An 18,405-nucleotide genomic window follows, 5' to 3' on the forward strand; every position below is an offset into this window, starting at 1 on the left:
TGGACATTTTAAAGAAACAAAATGTAAAATTTCCTGGTTCTTAAATTTTACTTTAAGTTTCGAAATATGTTACTTTGGAGCAAATGTTGTATATCTATATATGTGAAGAGTAATAACTCTGAATTAAATTTCAAATTCATGATTAAGTCATTAATAAGCAATTTTCCTGATATCACAATATAATATTTTTATCTAAAAGTAGAAATAATCTTAAGATATACATGCATATGCATGTTTGTGTATACTTATATGAGTATGTAAAACAGAGGAATGCACATAACGTTGTTAATTTAAATGTGCTGAAACGGGGCTCAGGGAGAGGGTAACAAGAGTAACAGGAGGTGATGTGGGGAATGGAAGGCAAGAAAAGGAATAAAAGGAGATTTGAAACCCATCATAGTAGATATGATTCTATGCATGCATTTGTAAAATCATACGTGTGGGTATATGTAAATTTTAAAAACATCTTTACAATAGTACTTATTTTGAGATAAAGTTCTGAAAAAGAACAGCCATAAAACTTTGGCAAAATAAAGGTTTGATTCCTTCAGGTCCAATAGTAATTGCCACTTTTTCTCCCTTTTTCCATGCTACTCTTTGAGGGAAGTGTTTTCAGACAGAGAAAAGAATAACAGCTACTTTGCTTTGTTTTGTTTTAATTGGCTAATGTTAAAAATGTATTCCTAGGGGGGATTCCCATCAGCTAGATTTCAGAAGTATATTAGCATAAATATTATTATAAAATAATACAATTACTTAATCTCATCATTTCAGAAGCTAAAACTTTGATTTCAGGAAACAAGGGCAGGAATACTTTCCATTTGGAAGTTTGGACTGTCTTGCAAAATACATTCCATTATAATATTTTGACAATTGTTTTAAAATATGTTTAATAATTGTTTTAAAGTATTATTCATGCTTGTTGAAAGATTGTTAACAATTGTTTGGAATTTGGTAAGGTTTAGCGGGTTTTAATTCCTTCTCCTCTTGTTACCTGACTTTCACCCAGTGAAACGTGTCTATCTATACTCAGATTCGGTACCACAAATTGACCTAATTTTCTAGCAAGGATCCTTTTCTCCATTGCCCAGGTTAACATAATTTTAGTAATATATCCTATAAGACTTTTGGTCAGAAAGTATATTTTCTAATAATAGAAGTATATTATTACTTCCATTATTCTATGCTGAAGATGAACCCATTTCACTGTTTTTATTATTTTACTTTGTCCTATGCGATGGATACATATTTTTGAGAGTTAAAAGGCAGTAATTCCAAGATGCTCTCTTATGAATAAGCGAAAGTTCTTACAATTGCATAGTATGGTTTTGCTAGAGTCAAGCAGGATCAGTAAACTAGCACAGTCATCTGCAGGCTGGAAATAAGAACCCAGATCTTTAGTTCTCCCATGCATGCTGCCCTGCCGGGCTGTCAAGGGAAGGTGCAACTCACTCTCATAGTGGATGAGGAAGCCGATGCTGGAGCGGCTGTTGTCAGTGGTGAATAGCAGGTACATGAAGTTCCCGGTGCTGATGAGGAACTGGGGTGCCTGGGTGCCGTGGTACTCGCCGATCAGTGGGGACGAACTGGCTGGCCCATCTCTGACCTCCAAGGTGTCATAATTGACCTCTGTCTGAAATCTGCAAATATATACATCCCATCAGAAAAGACATGCAGAGCGGCCAGCTTACAGACGTGCTCCTGACATCCTCATTCCTTAATCAGAAACCCATGTACGTTAACATGAAGAAAATAGTTGAAATTACATATGCTTAAAACTTGGGTACAAATATAAGGATAGTATGTTCTTTTCTTGATGAGATGGCACAGCTTAAATCCCTTTCTCTTATCTAATATTCTGTCTTACAATATTACAGACACAAGAGGAGGCCTTTATTCAGCTTAAACAAAAATACTATCAACGAGATTAGTTTTCTTAGATGATAGATTGATAAATAGATAGATAGATAGACAGACAGATAGATTATTCCCAAATAGAAAAAACTCAATTATATATTTTTAAACTATTTTTACCATTCCCTATTTAACATAATTATAGACATCTTAAAATGGGTGCACTAGAGTGAAATGGTCTCTTAAAGAAGATCATTAAAAACGTGTGATGATAGTTTAAACACCTTTCCTGAAAAAAAAAATCCTATGCCTTTTTAAACTGCAATAACTCTTTCAAGACATTAGAATAACCATGGGTATGTTGCCATTTCAGACATGAAAGGATACTTTAATAACTTGAGAAAGTTACAACAGCTTCCAAAAACTGCTTAAGTTTTCTTATGCTTCCCGAGAATCTGGCCCGAGATTTTATATATATATATAAAGTTGCAGCCACTTGGCTCCCCTGTGATGCAATGTAGGTACCACTCCAGGCACGGAGATAATTTTCTAAGTGGGCCTATCTGATCCTCGAAGAGCTAATCCGGTTTCTGAGTGCCTGACTTGGCTCTCAGGGAGCAGCTTAAGCGTCATAAGACTCTGACTCACTCAGTCACTTTGAGCCAAAGGATCCCACGGAAGCCTGTGCCATTAGCTCTGTGCTGGATGTTGCTGATGAATTGGGAGAAAACTTGGGAGAGGGGAAGCAATCTTAGTCTCATGGCGTGTAGCAACAGAAAACGATGTTGAAACCAAAGGGCTGTGTCCTGTATACATTAGATCATGGATACACTGATTAGTGCAAACGCACATGATTACCTATTCCTGCAACTAGTGAATGTGGTACCCTGGGCCCCATTCTTCCATAAAGAGGAATGTGAACCATTTGTATATCACACATCTGGACCAGAATAAGGCCACAGGCTGCCACATTTGGGATTCCATAGTGCCAACTTTGTCTTATGACACTATTCTAAATCTTTTTCTTAAAACTGATTTCTCAGTTGTTTGAGTTCAAATTCAAGAAGTCTGGCTAAGCGTGAAAGCAATCTCCTTTGATATAGTCATGCTGAAGTTGTCCTATCCTGTTTCTTTAGTAACAGTGAGGACTGACAAAGTGCCTATTTCAACAGCTGGAAGATTTCCAGGATGACGTTGGAAACAGAAACATCTGCATATTCTTTTCTGTTGGGCAGCCTAACACACACCGCCTGGCAATACCATCAGCACAGAGCTCAGAATTTGTGCGCACAATCCCATCCTTTAAGGTGTCAGCCCATCGGTCATGGTGGAAATGAACATTTCCTTATGCAATTCATCTTTTAAGAGCTGTGTACTATGTCTAGAGTACAGATCACACATGTCTAAAAATATCAGAAATGTCGGGTATTTCCAAATGGAATTTAGCAAAACATCACACTGAAACAATATTGAATGAATGAGATTGGGAAAAATCAAGCAAATACCTTCCTTCAGGCAACTGAAAATAGAGGGCTAATAGACTGGCCAGACAAGAATATAGGATCACTACTTTTACTAAATTACTTAAATTTGATGTGCTGCTGGGAGTCAGGGTGTGCTTCAGCTCCACCTGCCAATACCAGTAAGTGGAGAAATTAGTAAGAAACCAAAGGTAATCAACTGAATACTTACAGAGTTAGTATTTTTTCAAATGATTGATTATACACAGTAATTCACTTTCTAATATAGATGGATTTATAAACAACTTTTTTCTCTTGTTCTAAGAGATTGTCCTATTGGGGATTATTATTATTTTGTCAGAAGCAAGTGAAAAAATAAAAATAATTATTTCAAATAAATACAATTACTGAAAGTTAACACAACTCCTGCTGAAAAACCTTTCCTGTGTTGATGTTAGCATTGATCATTTGAAAACAAAAAGATAATAATACAATGAAGTTAATCTATCTTGAGACACCATAATATTCTGGATACTGAAATCCAGAATGTAGTCTAGTCAAGAAGAAGGTCATTGTTAGAGAAAGCCCAATGTTATGCAGAAAATAACCTTGAAACTTTCAACAAAGATGCCTCCCTGGCCTTTGGTTCATGTGGCTCATGACAAAATCTTTTTAGTTTTTAATCATCAATTTGGTCTCAGTGTTGAGACAAATGGGAAAACCCTTGTTATATAGAACTCCAATAGCCTGTTTATTTTTTAATAAACAAATACCTATGCAGCCCAGCATGCTTATTTTTTAGATCATGAAATGCATTATTAAATAGCTAAGCCAAGCAACATTCTAGTGATAATGTCACTCATAGGCGATTAGTTGGTGACTGATCTGCTGTCCGTACCCCACTGCCCGCTCAGCATCACTAGCTGCCCTCGAGTGACCAGCAGCCACCACCAGAACAGGAGAGCTGATTTCCTCTACCACAGAAGGCACCTAAGGGACCAAGGGACCCAGAGCGGTTTCCATGTGCAATCAGACATCAAGCAGAATTGATTCCAGTGCAGGTCCCAAACCCAGAGTCAGATACAAGGGTCGGACCTCGGGAATGGTCCTCCAGGATTGGCAGTTCCCCTACTAACCTCCAGAGCATTGGCTCACTGTGGGCTTAGAGGATACCACTGAAGAAGAACAAAACTTACAAGTAAGTGCCTGTTTCTGGTAAAGTGTGCTCCTATGCGGGAACCGAAAAAAACTGCCATCTTTTTAAAGTTTAAGATCCATTTACTAAAACTATGGAAGAGACACACACCATTGGGTCCAAATGAAGACTAATTTTTTTCTTACCTGTCAAAAGTTATTTTGATAGAGTGGCCTGGTTTTGCTTCAATTATCCATTCACAATGTAAAGAATCCTTATAATATCCTGGCCATCCAGGAGGCAAAATGACTCCACTGGACGCTGTCAGATGTCCACCACATGGAGCTAAAACAAGACGTAGAATATCTATTAGATCCAATGAGACAGAAGGATATGCCAGAACAATACCCGGACAAAAGCCAGAATCTGCTTCTGTGTTCATAGATGGAATATTTTCAAGTATCAAAGCAAATCTTATTCCCAAGGAAACTGTACATTTATTGAAATCAGGGTCTATATATGCTACCTCCATGTACTTACCATTAACTTGAAGCAAAGTTCTTTTTCTCTAGTAATGACAATGTATACGTGAGTTCTCTGTGCTAACTGAATTATCTCATTTAACTGCTAACCATTTCATGATGTACATGCCCGGTTATCTATAGTTTACATGCATTTGGAATTTAACAAATATCTATACATAAGCAAATGTAAAATGACCTTACATCTCAAAATGGATACATATACACACCCTTAGGTGTGGGTATGCATGTGTTTATTTACTTCCATTGTGTGCATTTTATTAAAATAAACAGCCACATGCAACATATTATTTGTGAGTGTGAAACAAAACAAAACGTTCAATCAAATTTGATAAGTATAGAATTAGACTGCATTGAACCCTTTGCAAGGTTTTGTGACAGTGATTTGTAATTGCAAAGGAAAAATAAAGTTTGAAAGGGTATATAACTACTGCTCAGTGAAAGTGATTATGCATACCTGTATCATCTAAAGGAATTTTAAATGGCATACCAATGTTTCATACTGTAATTAAGAATATGTCCCTGGCCACATGTTTTTCAGATTTTATGTATTCTCTCTCAAAATTATTTGCCATTGGCAATCATCTTTGTGGATTTATAGATATCAAATAAAGTACGTGAAAATACTCCAAGGTGAAAAAATCCTTTTGGAAAAAATATTTATTTTATTTAAAAATGGCCATATGTATAATGTAAAAATGCAAAAAGTTTATATCATTTTAGCCATGTTTTGATGCTAGAAAAAATGTGAATTAGTGAAATTTATGGATTTACCAATAGTATCTTAATTTACGTCAGGAAACAAATACAGAAAAAATAAAAGCAAAAATTTATGGAAACTGCATGACCATATATTGGAATGTGGCAAATATATTTGAAGTAACGTTTGGAAATTTTGTTGATATGGGAAAATCTTTGCAATAGAATGTTAAACTTGAAAAGTGGATAAAAAATTGTCCATCTATTATAAATGTAATAAAAGAAAAATTTTATTCAGTGAACACGGCAGTGGAAATTAAAAACATGTTAATAATGGATAGCACTGGGATTGATTTATAGATCATATTTTTTGATATATATATATATTTTTCCCAAATAAGTTGCAATTGTTATTTTTATACCTATGCATTATTCTATGCATTTATACCTATGTAGTTTAAAAATATGAAATCAGGGTAATTTTTATTAACTTGAGCTCCTGAAGAACACTTGATTTTTTGTGATAATTTTTAAAACAACCAAATTATACTTATTAATATTTTAATTTTTCTTGTTAATTTCTTAAATTCACATTTGGAGCCTATGAATCACATATCCATATACATAATTATATGTAATTCAATTCTTTTGTTTTTTTAAAGCAATGCAACACATTCTTTTATGAATACAACATAAGCAAAATTAAATATGTTAAATATATGACTTTTATTTTGTCATGTTTAACCATCCAAAGATACTATATAAGAAAGACATATGGCAGATGCAGAATTCCAAGAAAATTATGATAGTTGAGCTATTTCTAAAATCTGCATGATAAGTTATTTCTATGTGTGAATTTCCATATAAATACAAAACCAACCAAAAGTTTCCTTTACTTTAGTAATTTTATTTTGCATTTTTATGTTTCTTGGAATATGTCTAACTTGCCAAATATTAATTATTTTATTATACTCTTACCCATCACTTTGTAATTTACAGTGTATGTTAGAACCTGAATTGCTTTATCCTGATGAAATAGACACTTTAATAATAACACTGCCGATGAGCAAAATTTACACTAAAATAATAATAATCTCAGTAAGTAGATTGTAAGTAAGTAAATAGTAAGTAATAAGTTTGTATTAGTCAGTTTGGATTAGATTACTCTGCCGTAACAAACAGCCCTGCAACTGTAGTAGCTACAATGGGAAGTGAATTTCTCACAAATGTGGCATGTCTAGGTCTGTGAGACACAGGTCCCTTCTTCAGTTGCTATGGCAGGTGGAAAAAGGTCTTAGGAAAGCAATCAAAGACGCTGACCCAGAAGTTGAGTACAGCATTTCCTCATATACCTAATTGACCAGAACCCATGACAAGGTTCCTTTAATCTACAAGATTCAAGAAAAGACATTCCACCTGATGGAGACCAAAAATATTTGATGAACATCATCAATCATGTTCACACTCACTTAGCTGATAACAAAAAAAGCAAATAAACCAATGAGCCAATGAGGTGTTTAGAAAGCAATTTCTTCTTTGCTTTTTTTTTGATGATTTAAATTACAGTGATGAATTCCCTGATACTGTATTTCTAAAATACACACACACACATACACCCCTTCTTGATTACATATGTGTATTTTCCTATGGCTTTATTTTTATTAGAACAATCTCATTGGGGTTACATTAATGCTGGCTTGATGAAATGTTATGAAGGAGGCAGCCTGTCTTCTCCATTATCTGTGCTAGTGCACAACACTAAGGTTCTCTAGACTTGAAAGAGAACTCACTCACAGCCCTGTAGGGTACTTGTGTCTTTTTCAATGTTCAATCCTTAATCTTTTTTTTCAATTCTTTTCTATGGTACTTTACACACATTTTATACTTTTTATTTGAGTCATTTTTGGTATTTTATCTTTTGCTAAAAAAATCACCCGTTTTCTACAGACTTTAAGCTTTGCTGCCACAGAGTTGGTGTTTTCATGTATAGTCATTTTTCCCCAAAATAGCTTGAGATTTTCATGATGCCACTGAGCTGCATTGAGGAATATGAGCCTGTTAGAAGCAGAAGAAAGAGAGAAAGAGAAACCTTTTGTCCGGAGGCCATAAAATTTATACTCAACATGTGCCTGGCATCCAGGAAATTCTGCCAGAATAAATAAATAACCTACGCTTTTAAATAAAAAAAATTGCTCTATTGTGAGCTTTTCACTGTTTATGTAAAGTTATATTATTTTTATGATATGGATAATTTCTCTTTTATGTTACTAAATATCTATAACATTTTCCTTTCCTAGTTCCTTTTATCAGAATCATAAACAGTTTGTCTATTTTATTGATATTAACAACTCACTCTTGCTTAAAATTGTTTATAACACTTGAATTTTATTAATAGCATCCTAATTTATTTTTGTTTTTTCTGACTTTTTAACCTTATTATTAAATTTCTTTATTTTTTGATCATTTTGTTCTATGTTAGAGGACTTAAAGATAGACATTTTCCTTGAAACACAGGTTTTGCTGTCTCACATTGTTTCTCATAGAAAGTACTGTTCTCATGGTTTCCAGATGGGATAGTATAGGCATTAAGGTTTGAGTTTCTCTTTAATGTAAAATTATAGTGGACTTTTTATGGATAGACATTTGCTTGTAGTTCTATTTTTATTACATGTTTCTACTTTAATTGGAATATTACAGGGCATGAAACCTATAACTTATTTTAATTTGTTAAGGTTCACTTTGTGGTCAGTTATATAATTGATTTAAACAAAACATTTTTCAAGAAAAACAATAAATAAGAGTATTCTGTAAGGGATGTGAGCTTCTTGAAACATTTCTTAAATCGTTTGTTATCTGTATTACTCACTACTTCATTGCTATTTTATTTTTTTCCCTACTAGATGCATTTACTTCTGAAAGTTGGCTATTTGTCTTCAGCAGAGGCAGTGATCGGGGTACCCGCCTGTCCCATCGGAGCGTCCCCTACCTTCTCTGAGGCTCAGCTGCACTCAGTCATTAGGTTTCTCAACGCAGGTAGACTTTTAACATCTTTTCCTATTAACTTTTTCTTTCTGCCAAGGGCTTCCTTTGTTAACAACCTATAGCTTTAACCTCATCCTGTTTGTGCTGTGGTCCACACTCACCCTGCAGCTTGTAACATATCTGCAATTAGCCTATTATGGTAAAGGACATATGGCACAGCTTGACTTGTGGCCAGGACAGAACAGAGAGTGTAGTGTTCACTTTAAACTTCTTTCTCCTGAAAATTCATGCTTCCAAATCAGTGAAATATGCTTGGCTAGAATATGATTTGCACCTGTGACTAACTGTGCCCTGTATTAGTATCATATCTTTGAGCACCACATGTGTATATATTTACTCATTTATAAAAGATGAAAACCTACCCATTTATTAACATTTTGTACAGCATAAAACATAAAAACTGTACATTTACAATATGTGATGGAAATACATACAAATGAAATTTCAGCTATTAAGAGTGTTTTGTTGCCCTTCTATGTATCAATATTTCACCCATGGGTGGTGCTTCTTGTCCACCCACAAATTGTTTTAACAATGTATGAAAAGGGTGAACATCAGAACACCCTCCTTTACATGTAGTATTACCAGACGATACTATACATAGGACGTGGTTAGAAGTTTCTACTTCTCCTCTGAGGTCAGGAGTTTGAGACCAGCCTGGCCAACATGGTGAAACCTCCCCTCTACTAAAAATACAAAAATTAGCCAGGCGTGGTGGCAGGTGTCTGTAGTCCCAGTTACTCAGGAAGGCTGAGGCAGAAGAACTGCTTGAATCTGGGAGGCGGAGGTTGCAGTGAGCTGAGATTGCACCACTGCACTCCAGCCAGGGTGACAGAGCCAGACGCTATCTCAAAAAAAAAAAAAAAAAAATTGCGTTTCTACTTTGAGTAATGGTGAGTAACTTCTTTGGAGGTGGGACCAGGGCAGGATGAGGTGGTGAAGGATCATGCCCCCACCATACTGCGGTTGTCATGGAGGAGTTTAATGCTCCACACCTAGATCCCAGCTCTGCTTAGAGTCCTTGATAGAGATGATGGGTCTGAGAATGTTATTCCGAGGTATTTTAGACAGGGCAGAAATTCTCAACTGTATATGATATTTAACATATATTCCTTTTCTATTCACTTATTAAAAATAAATACATGTTGACTAAAGACAACTGAGAAAATAAAAATAAACTAAGAGGGAAAAATCACCCATAACCATAATTAACATTTTGGTGTGTAGCCTTTTTTTAGTGTTTTACAAAGTTATTATCATGAGATATGTATGTATTTATGACACATGTGCCTGCATCCTCTGTTTTTCACATGCTAAGGACACCTGAGACGCTTTGATCTTATGATCTTTGTATTGATACCTGTTATTCTTCATGATTTATCTAATCAGTCCTCTGCTGTTTGAAGCTGAATCATTTCCAACTCTTCACTGCTATAAACAGCCTTGCAGAAAACATTCTTGAAAAAAACCTGTATAGTTGCTTGATTATTTCTTTATGATATTGATCCAGGAATATAATTTATGACTCAAAAGACAAGAATAATTTTAAGAGTCCTACTAAGAATTTACACTACAATACCATGATTTTATATAATCAATAGCATGATTAGGAAATGCCAGTTTCTACATAACCTTTTCAATAATACGTCTCATTCACCTGTTTAAATCTATGCTAACAAGATAGACAAAAATGATATTTTACTTTTCTTCTTAAATTTGTACTTCTTTGATATACACTAGAGGTACGTTTTTAAGTTTTTAAAAAATATTTTCTTAGCTTATTGTGCACTGACTATTCTGATATGGACTGTGAACATATACTCTAAGTAAACATTTTTAAAATGAGTAATTATTAGAGGCAACACCTTTTTCCTTAAAATATTTTCCTCTCTATATTTATTAGATAAGTAACCAGAACAGAAATATGAAGAAGAAAATTAGGTGGTATTTATGTCGGCTGTAACAAGAACAACAAAATAGTTAACCACAAGCAACACTGTTATAGGTTGAATTCTGTCCCCCCCAAAAATCATACATTGAGGTCCTAACCCTCAGCCCCTCAGATGGTGACTGTATTTGAAGATAGGGTCCTTGCAGATGAATTTAGTTAGGATAAGGTGTTGCTGGAAGAGGGGGACCCCAATCCAATATGATTGTGTCCTTTTAACAAGGAGAATTTAGACACAGGGACAGATACACACACAGGGAGAGCTCCTTGTGAGTCTGGAGGCAGAGATGAGGGTGAGGCTTCTCCAGCCATGGAATGCCAGAGATTGCCAAAAACCGCCAGGAGCTGGAGGACCAGCCTGAGGCAGATCCTCCCTCAGAGTTCCAGAAGGACCCCACCCTGCCGATGACACCTGGATCTCAGACTTCCAGCCTCCAGAACTGGGAGACTGTACACTCTTGTTGGTTAAGTGACTGTGTGTTGTATTTTGTTAGGGCAGCCCTAGCAAGCTAACACAGTTTGTTGGTTTGTGTATGTGCCTGAAGATAGATGTGTGATTTCAAAGGAGAAGAGCGGGGGGTGGCAGGGACTGCACCTTCACAGCGGGGCACGGTGGAGCTCCAGACCACGTTCCCGTCTTGCAGTATGCAGGTAATGGACTCGGATCCCTGGGTCTTGACAAAGCCATCATCACAGTGGAAAGAAACCGAGCTCCCGAGTAGAAACCTGTCACCAAAACGTCGTCCATTTATAGGAATGCCAGGATCATGGCACTCATTCTGACCAAATGCTGAAAGAAAAAGAAGAAGAAAAAAGGAATAAAAATACTTGAGTATTAATTACATGTATTAAAAAAGAAGAAAACAGAACAAGCTTATAAAGCATTCATATAATGTATATAATTACATAAATTTCAGTTGTATCATTCATAGATAGATAATACATTAATAAATAGGATATCAGTGTCTAGTGAGAAAGAGCGAGCAGGGAGATGAACAAATATAACTATCATTTATACAGCAATTTAGGGTTTGAAAAGCACTTTTCATAGGAGCTTAGACAAAGACAGAACTGATATGGTGGGTGGTAGAAAGTGTTTGGGCTCAGGATTTCTCTCGTTAGAATCCTGATTTTTTTTTCTTACTATGTCAGAGGATTCTGACATTGGGCATATGACTCTGACGCTCTAAGCCTAGCTATCTTTATTTACAGAATGAGAGACTATTAAATTTATATCCTCTAGTTACTATAACACTAAATGAAACAATTATTGTCCAATTCTAAGTATTGTGCCTAAGAAACTAGGCAGTTAGCACATCATAATGTAGTATTATTCATGTTAATATTCTCTCACTTTATTCCATTTACAGTGCATTTAAGTAGATATTCTTACATAAAATAGGTTTTAAAATGAGGAGCCTAAAGCAAAGAGAATGAGCTGTCATTAAACTTCACTAATTACATCCTAGTGCTGTATTTTAATCCTTGGCTCCTGACATCATATTACACATTTGTTTTTACTACACTACTTTGTTGCAAGAAAGATGCATAAGTGGCTGAGTGGGTGGGTGGATGGTTGTATAGATGGGAGGAAGAATAGAAGGAAGAAAGGAAGAATGGCTGGCTGGCTGGATGAATGGAGGGATGGAAAGAAAGATGAATGGAGGGATGGATGGAAAGATGAATGGAAGGATGGATGGATGAATGCATGCATGCATGGATGGATGGACAGATGGAAGGATGGATAAATGGAAGGATATGGATGAATGGATGGATGGGTGAAATAATAGATAAATGGACAAAACGATGGAAGGGAAGGATGAATGGAAGGATATGGATTGACAGATGGATGGAAGGATAAATGGAATGATAGATGGAATAATGGATGAATGCATGGACAGATGGATGAATGATGAATGGATGGATGGAAAGATGGACAAACAATGGATTGATGGAACGATGGATGGATGGATGGAAGGATGAATGGATAGAAGGATGGATGGATGGATAGATGGAAGGATGGATGGAAAGATGGATGGAAGAAAGGATGGATAGATGCATGGATGGATGAAATGATGGATGGATGAATGAAAGGATACAGATGGACAGATAGATGGATGAATGGAAGAATAGATGGAATAATGGTTTGGTGGGTGCATGGATGGATAGAATGATGGATGGATGAATGGATGGATGGATAAATGGAAAACCGGGGAGAAAGAGATGTAAGGAGATGAAAGAGAGAGGAGATCCAGCTCCTTAGTTTAGGAGTGATGAAGCCACCTATCTAAATACAGTGATACATTTGTTTTTAAGTTTTCAGGATAACACTATAATTTTACTACTGTCATTTTCATAATGATTATAAAACCTCTGAAGTATCAACCTTGAAATGCAACTTCACATACATATAAGCAAAATGGGAACATGTAAGTAAAATGAGAACTTGGATGTGTTGACTGTGTGGGCGTACTTACTGGTGTAAGTGATGTTGAACCCTCTGCCAGTAGTGGAATGGTCAGACTGAAATTCCAAGCGAACTATATGCCCACTGCTGGCCAGCTGGGAAGGCACTTCATTGCCAGAAAAAGTACCCAGGACTGTTATGTCAGAAATGCCATCATCCTTGACCGCGAGAAAGTCAAATTGAGGCTCAACATCAAAATCATTAAAGATTAGGTGAATTCGACTTCCTGGCTCCGAGATAATCAACCAGACACAGTTCATGTTGTTCCCATATTCCTCTGGATAATTTGGTGACAGAATAATCCCAGATGATGCCGTAAAGTTGAAGAAACATGAAACTGTGAAGATGCAAATATATTTTCAAACAGTTATGCACATATCCAAAGAATTGCCATGTGAAACACACAGCTAAGAACCTAGAAAGGCAATTCATGCCTGCAAATAGCTATGATGATCCAACTATTTTAATATAAGTAATTCTGGACCATAATGTTTTCTCCTTTCCTAATTTGTAAGTCGAATATTTCATTATCAAATAGAGCATGACCAGAACCTATACATAATCAAGCACAAGCGTGGTTCAAAAATGATCCTTTCCAGTTGACTGAAAACGTGTGCCAAATATTATAATTTCTAGTTATAATTTTCTGCCTTCAGAAGAGCAAATATTAATATGTAAAAGTATATTCCTATATCATAGGAACAATTCAGCCTGCTCTTTCATGATAACTTTTAAATTTATATTTTATACTTTCCTGTGAGTGCATTTTCTCCAGTTATTTAAAATTTTTATTAGTTAAAGGGTAAAGATGAATAAATAAATAACTTGGAAACATCAGATCATGTTCTAGTTGGATAATATAAAATATTTTGAAAAATTTACTTTTAAGAAAGTGTACTTAAAATCATATATATTATATAAATAATTTTTTGGAGGGAGAAACTGTTGGATTTATCTCTAGGATACATTTTTGCTTCTTATTCCATATAATTTTGTACACACTTTTCAGCCTTTGCTATAGTTATTTACAAATGAAAAAAACCTCTCCTTTAAAATCGACTGTGAAGCCTTTTCTACTTGTTAAAATAGTATTCTTAAGAGGAAGTAGGCAGCTCGTCAACTGAATTCCAAACCAATACCACCACCCATGCTCACACTGGTGAACAACTTGTGTTTAAGTGTTATACAGCATTATTAAGTCACAAAGGACTCTGTTGCTGTACTGATGTCTGATACAGCAGATCATCACTGGCTTTTGATGGAAACAACGATATATGTGATGACCCTTTCTGGTAGGAAACGTTCAAGTACATTTTGTTGAGTAGATGTAATGAAACTATAAATTAGTTTTTATTAAATGAAGAAAGCAGGCAAGTTGGTGTTCGAGAACGTCCTTGCACGTTTCCAGTAAATGTGGCACCCCGAGCTATTCTGAAAGCTGCCCTCCCTAAATGGGCGGTCTGTGTCTTTCTCCTTTTCTCCCCTTGCAAGATCCTTGCAGGACAGGAGGGAGTCCAGGTCAAGGCATAATACTCACATACACAGCTGGGCTTGTTGCCAGACCACTGATTGTTCTGCTGACAGGTGATAACTCTCTCCCCCACCAGCTCAAAGGCCGCCGGGCATTCAAAGGTGAGCGTATCTCCATGGAGGAAACTGCTGCCCGTCCGCTTCCCATAGGCGGGGATTCCAGGATCCCCACACCCTCCCTTTTCAATTTCTGAAAATGGAAAAACAAATGAACCCTTAAAAAAACACACACAAGGAATATTTTTATCTCTACAATTTAGAAAGTAAATACGTGGCTTCTTTTTGCTGAACTAAACATCATTTTTGTAAAGTGTTTCTAAAGGATATTCAACTGATCTTAAATTTAATTTCAAATACCAGAAAAAGAATGTCATTTCAACTGAAGGGAAAGGTATTTAATTTGCTATCTTTTAAGGGATACACATGGCTACACAGACACGCTGACAACACAAATGCTGCAATTAATCGGTGCATCTTCTGGATACCTCCGGTCTTTTATCTGCAATTGCTACTACTAAAATGCAAATACCAGTTTTATTTTCAACTATGTGCTTTTTGCTATAAACAATACAAATAATATTCTTCATTCCCTACTGAGTATTTAAATAAATAGAATCTATTTGAATATTCTTTCCCTAAAATGAATGTTAACACTCACTTATGAAGCAGAATGAATAACAGTTTGGTCTACAGAGGAAAACAAAATATTCAGAATCAATCTTTCATTAAAACATCACTGTAATAACATATGCGTCCAAATACACCAAACCTATATTTCAAATGTTCATCTGTCTCAAATGTTAACTACACAGAATGTTTTCATTAAAATATTTTATTTATTTATTCATTTAAAAGATTATTTTTGAGAGCCACTGTGTGTCAGGTCCTGTTCTAGGTAAGGGCTTAGTGAATAAATGAGACAAAATCCTTGCACACACGGGGCTGGATATGATTTGGCTGTGTCCCCACCTAATTCTCATTTTGAATCCCACGTGTTGTGGGAGGGATCTGGTGGGAGGTAATTGATCATGGAGGCAGGTCTTTCCTGTGCTGTTCTCAGGATAGTGAATAAGGCTCAGGAGGTCTGATGGTTTTCTAAGGGGGAGTTGCCCTGCACAAGCTCTCTCTGCCTGCTGCCATCATGTAAGACGTGACTTGCTCCACCTTGCCTTCGCCATGATTGTGAGGCCTCTCCAGCCATGTGGAACTGTAAGTCCATTAAACCTTTTTCTTTCATAAATTGCCCAGTCTTGGGTATGTCTTTATCAGCATTGTAAAAACAGACTAATACAGGGGTTATGTTTTATGGAGGAAAATTTTTTAAAATTATTATTTTTTTGAGACAGGAACTCACTCTGTTGTCCAGGCCGGAGTGCAGTGATGTGATCATAGCTCACTGCAACTTCCAACTCTGGGGCTCGAGTGATCCTCCCACCTCAGCTCCCAAAAATTAATGTGGTTTGATGATGGGTAATTTAACACAGGATAGAGGGGTATAGAGAGACGGATGGAGGAGGAGGCAGTGAAGAAAATGCCATGAAGGAAGATGGCAATCAGCCCTTCGAAAAGGAGATGTGATCCCAGTGTGCCCGGCAGGGCAGTGAGGGACAAATGGGCAGAGGTGGTTTGGAGCAGAAGGGAGGCCCTGCCTGTTGGGCTTCCTGTGTGTGCAGAGTGATGCAGGAAGAAGGCACTGCAGAGCTTTGGAGGAGACCTGGTGTCATCTGACTACAGACTTAAAAGATCTCTCTGCAACTTTGGAAGAGCAGAGGCAGGTGAAAAGTGAGTCCCAGGAAATTCAGGGTGGTTTCTGTGGACACCTGTCCCAAAAGTGCATTGGTTTTACTTTTAGAATTCTTCATGGGCTTGCACTTTATTATCTTTCAGGGGCCAAGAGCAAATTCTTTGTGGGGTATTTTTTAGTAACCTAACTACTTCCTTTCTTTTTCTTTATTTCCATAGGTTTTGGGGGAACCCAAGCAGTATATGCTGAGTTCAATTTGTAGTCTTCTATTCCTCATCCCCTTCACACCCTTTCCCCGAGTCCCCAAGGTCTATTTTATCATTCTAATGCCTTTGCATCCTCATAGCTTAGCTCTCACTTATGAGTGAGAACATATGATGTTTGGCTTTGCATTCCTGGATTACTTCACTTAGAATAATAGTCTCCAATCTCATCCAGGTTGCTGCGAATGCCATTAATTCATTCCTTATTATGGTTGAGTAGTATTCCGTGATACACACACACACACACACACACCACAGTTTCTTTATCCACTCATTGATTGATGGGCATTTGGGTTGGTTCCACATTTTTGCAATTGCAAATTGTGCTGCTATAAACATGTGTGTGCAAGTATCTTTTTCATAACCTCACCACTTTCTAATCAAGCTGTCAGTTTTGGGAATGTTTGTAGAAGTGACTCAGAACTGAATTTCTAGATGGTTTGAAGGTCTGTTGTGAGGGATATAGAAACGTTCAGAGGTAGATCCAGAGATGCTATATTGCATTCAAGAGGAGAAACTTTACTTCTAAGTGTCTGGGAATATCAAAGAAGTGAAGTTTGATACATTATCACACTAGCATGAAGATGTTGAATACATAGGATATCACCACTTTCTGTGAAGCAGAAGAGCACACACACAAAATGCAGATATTTGGTTGAGGTTCAAGGTACACTGCTAACATCACACCTCAGGCTACCAAACAAAGATGATCCTTACAGAGTGAGCTCTATGAAAGCGAAACGTTCCTTATGCAACACAAGCCAAATACATCTACAGAGAACACCTTTGCTTAAAGATAGTTCTTGGAGTTTAGGTTGTTGAACTTGAGTTGAACAGAGCTGGGAATGGATTTACTTAAATTTAATGCTTGGGATGCCTTGAATGAGCGTCTGTCACTGAAATTGACAGTGAGTTCAAAACCCTGCATGGTTTATAATAGAAAAGAGCTCTTGTTTGATGTGGGCTCTCCATTGGGAAGCTGGGCTGGGCGCCCAGGGTCCTGGCATAACACAAATCTCCGCAGTCAGGAGTCCAGGCACCAGATTTGGTTTTGAATCCCCCAGTGTTTGCTGGGCCACTGTGATCAATTTAGTCTCATCGAGCCTCAGTTTTCACATTATGAGCTTCCTACTTCCTACCTCAAAGGGTGGCCATGAGAATTAAAGAATAAAATTCATGGAAATTACCTTGTATATTGCACTGGAAATACAATTATTACTATGATTATTAGCAAGCCTTAAATGTTTCATTCTGACTCTGTGATGCTAAGATTTACAATTTCTCCTTAGAGTAAAACAAATTATGGCATTTTTGGATACTATTTTTAATATTAATTAACTCAGGGAGCTCTACTGTGCAGGGGCTTCAGAAATAAAATGAGGGTGAGGGTCTTTCTGCTTTCCGTGCTGAGGGTCAAGAGAGTCCTGTGGTTACCTGATCCCACCAAAGAGGCTGATGTTTGTTTATCCTGATGCATGGCTACTGCTGGCCGTGGACAGAACCTGTGTTGGACAAGTCCCTTATCAGGCATTAGGGGCTGACTAGTAACTGTCAAAGTAGCACGGTCCAAACTGAGTAGGTTTGTGTGTTTCACCTAGCTTTTGTCCTTTAGTTATAGAAGAAATGTAAGCATGTTTCATGATTATGCCAGCGATGTTTCATTTGGGGAACTACCTTGGAATATTTTGCATTCTTGACTTCTTACACACTGAGTGTCACTA

General features: G+C 36.7%; 1 protein-coding gene across 3 annotated transcripts in view; it reads right to left on the reverse strand.

Moving 5' to 3' along the window:
- The window catches only part of CSMD1 (CUB and Sushi multiple domains 1), a 2,064,385-nt gene that overhangs the window by 455,964 nt on the left and 1,590,016 nt on the right, over nucleotides 1-18,405 (reverse strand). For all 3 annotated transcript variants that reach the window (XM_054657204.2, XM_016960221.4, XM_054657205.2), the window contains 5 exons: nucleotides 14,685-14,867; nucleotides 13,158-13,484; nucleotides 11,276-11,470; nucleotides 4,656-4,794; nucleotides 1,453-1,640 (listed from right to left, as the gene is read on the reverse strand). In XM_054657204.2, coding sequence (XP_054513179.1) covers nucleotides 1,453-1,640; nucleotides 4,656-4,794; nucleotides 11,276-11,470; nucleotides 13,158-13,484; nucleotides 14,685-14,867 — 1,032 coding nt within the window. The remainder of the gene's footprint in view (nucleotides 1-1,452; nucleotides 1,641-4,655; nucleotides 4,795-11,275; nucleotides 11,471-13,157; nucleotides 13,485-14,684; nucleotides 14,868-18,405) is intronic.

This window comes from Pan troglodytes, chromosome 7, assembly GCF_028858775.2.
Source record: "Pan troglodytes isolate AG18354 chromosome 7, NHGRI_mPanTro3-v2.0_pri, whole genome shotgun sequence".
In the NCBI taxonomy this organism is placed as follows: Eukaryota; Metazoa; Chordata; class Mammalia; order Primates; family Hominidae; genus Pan; species Pan troglodytes.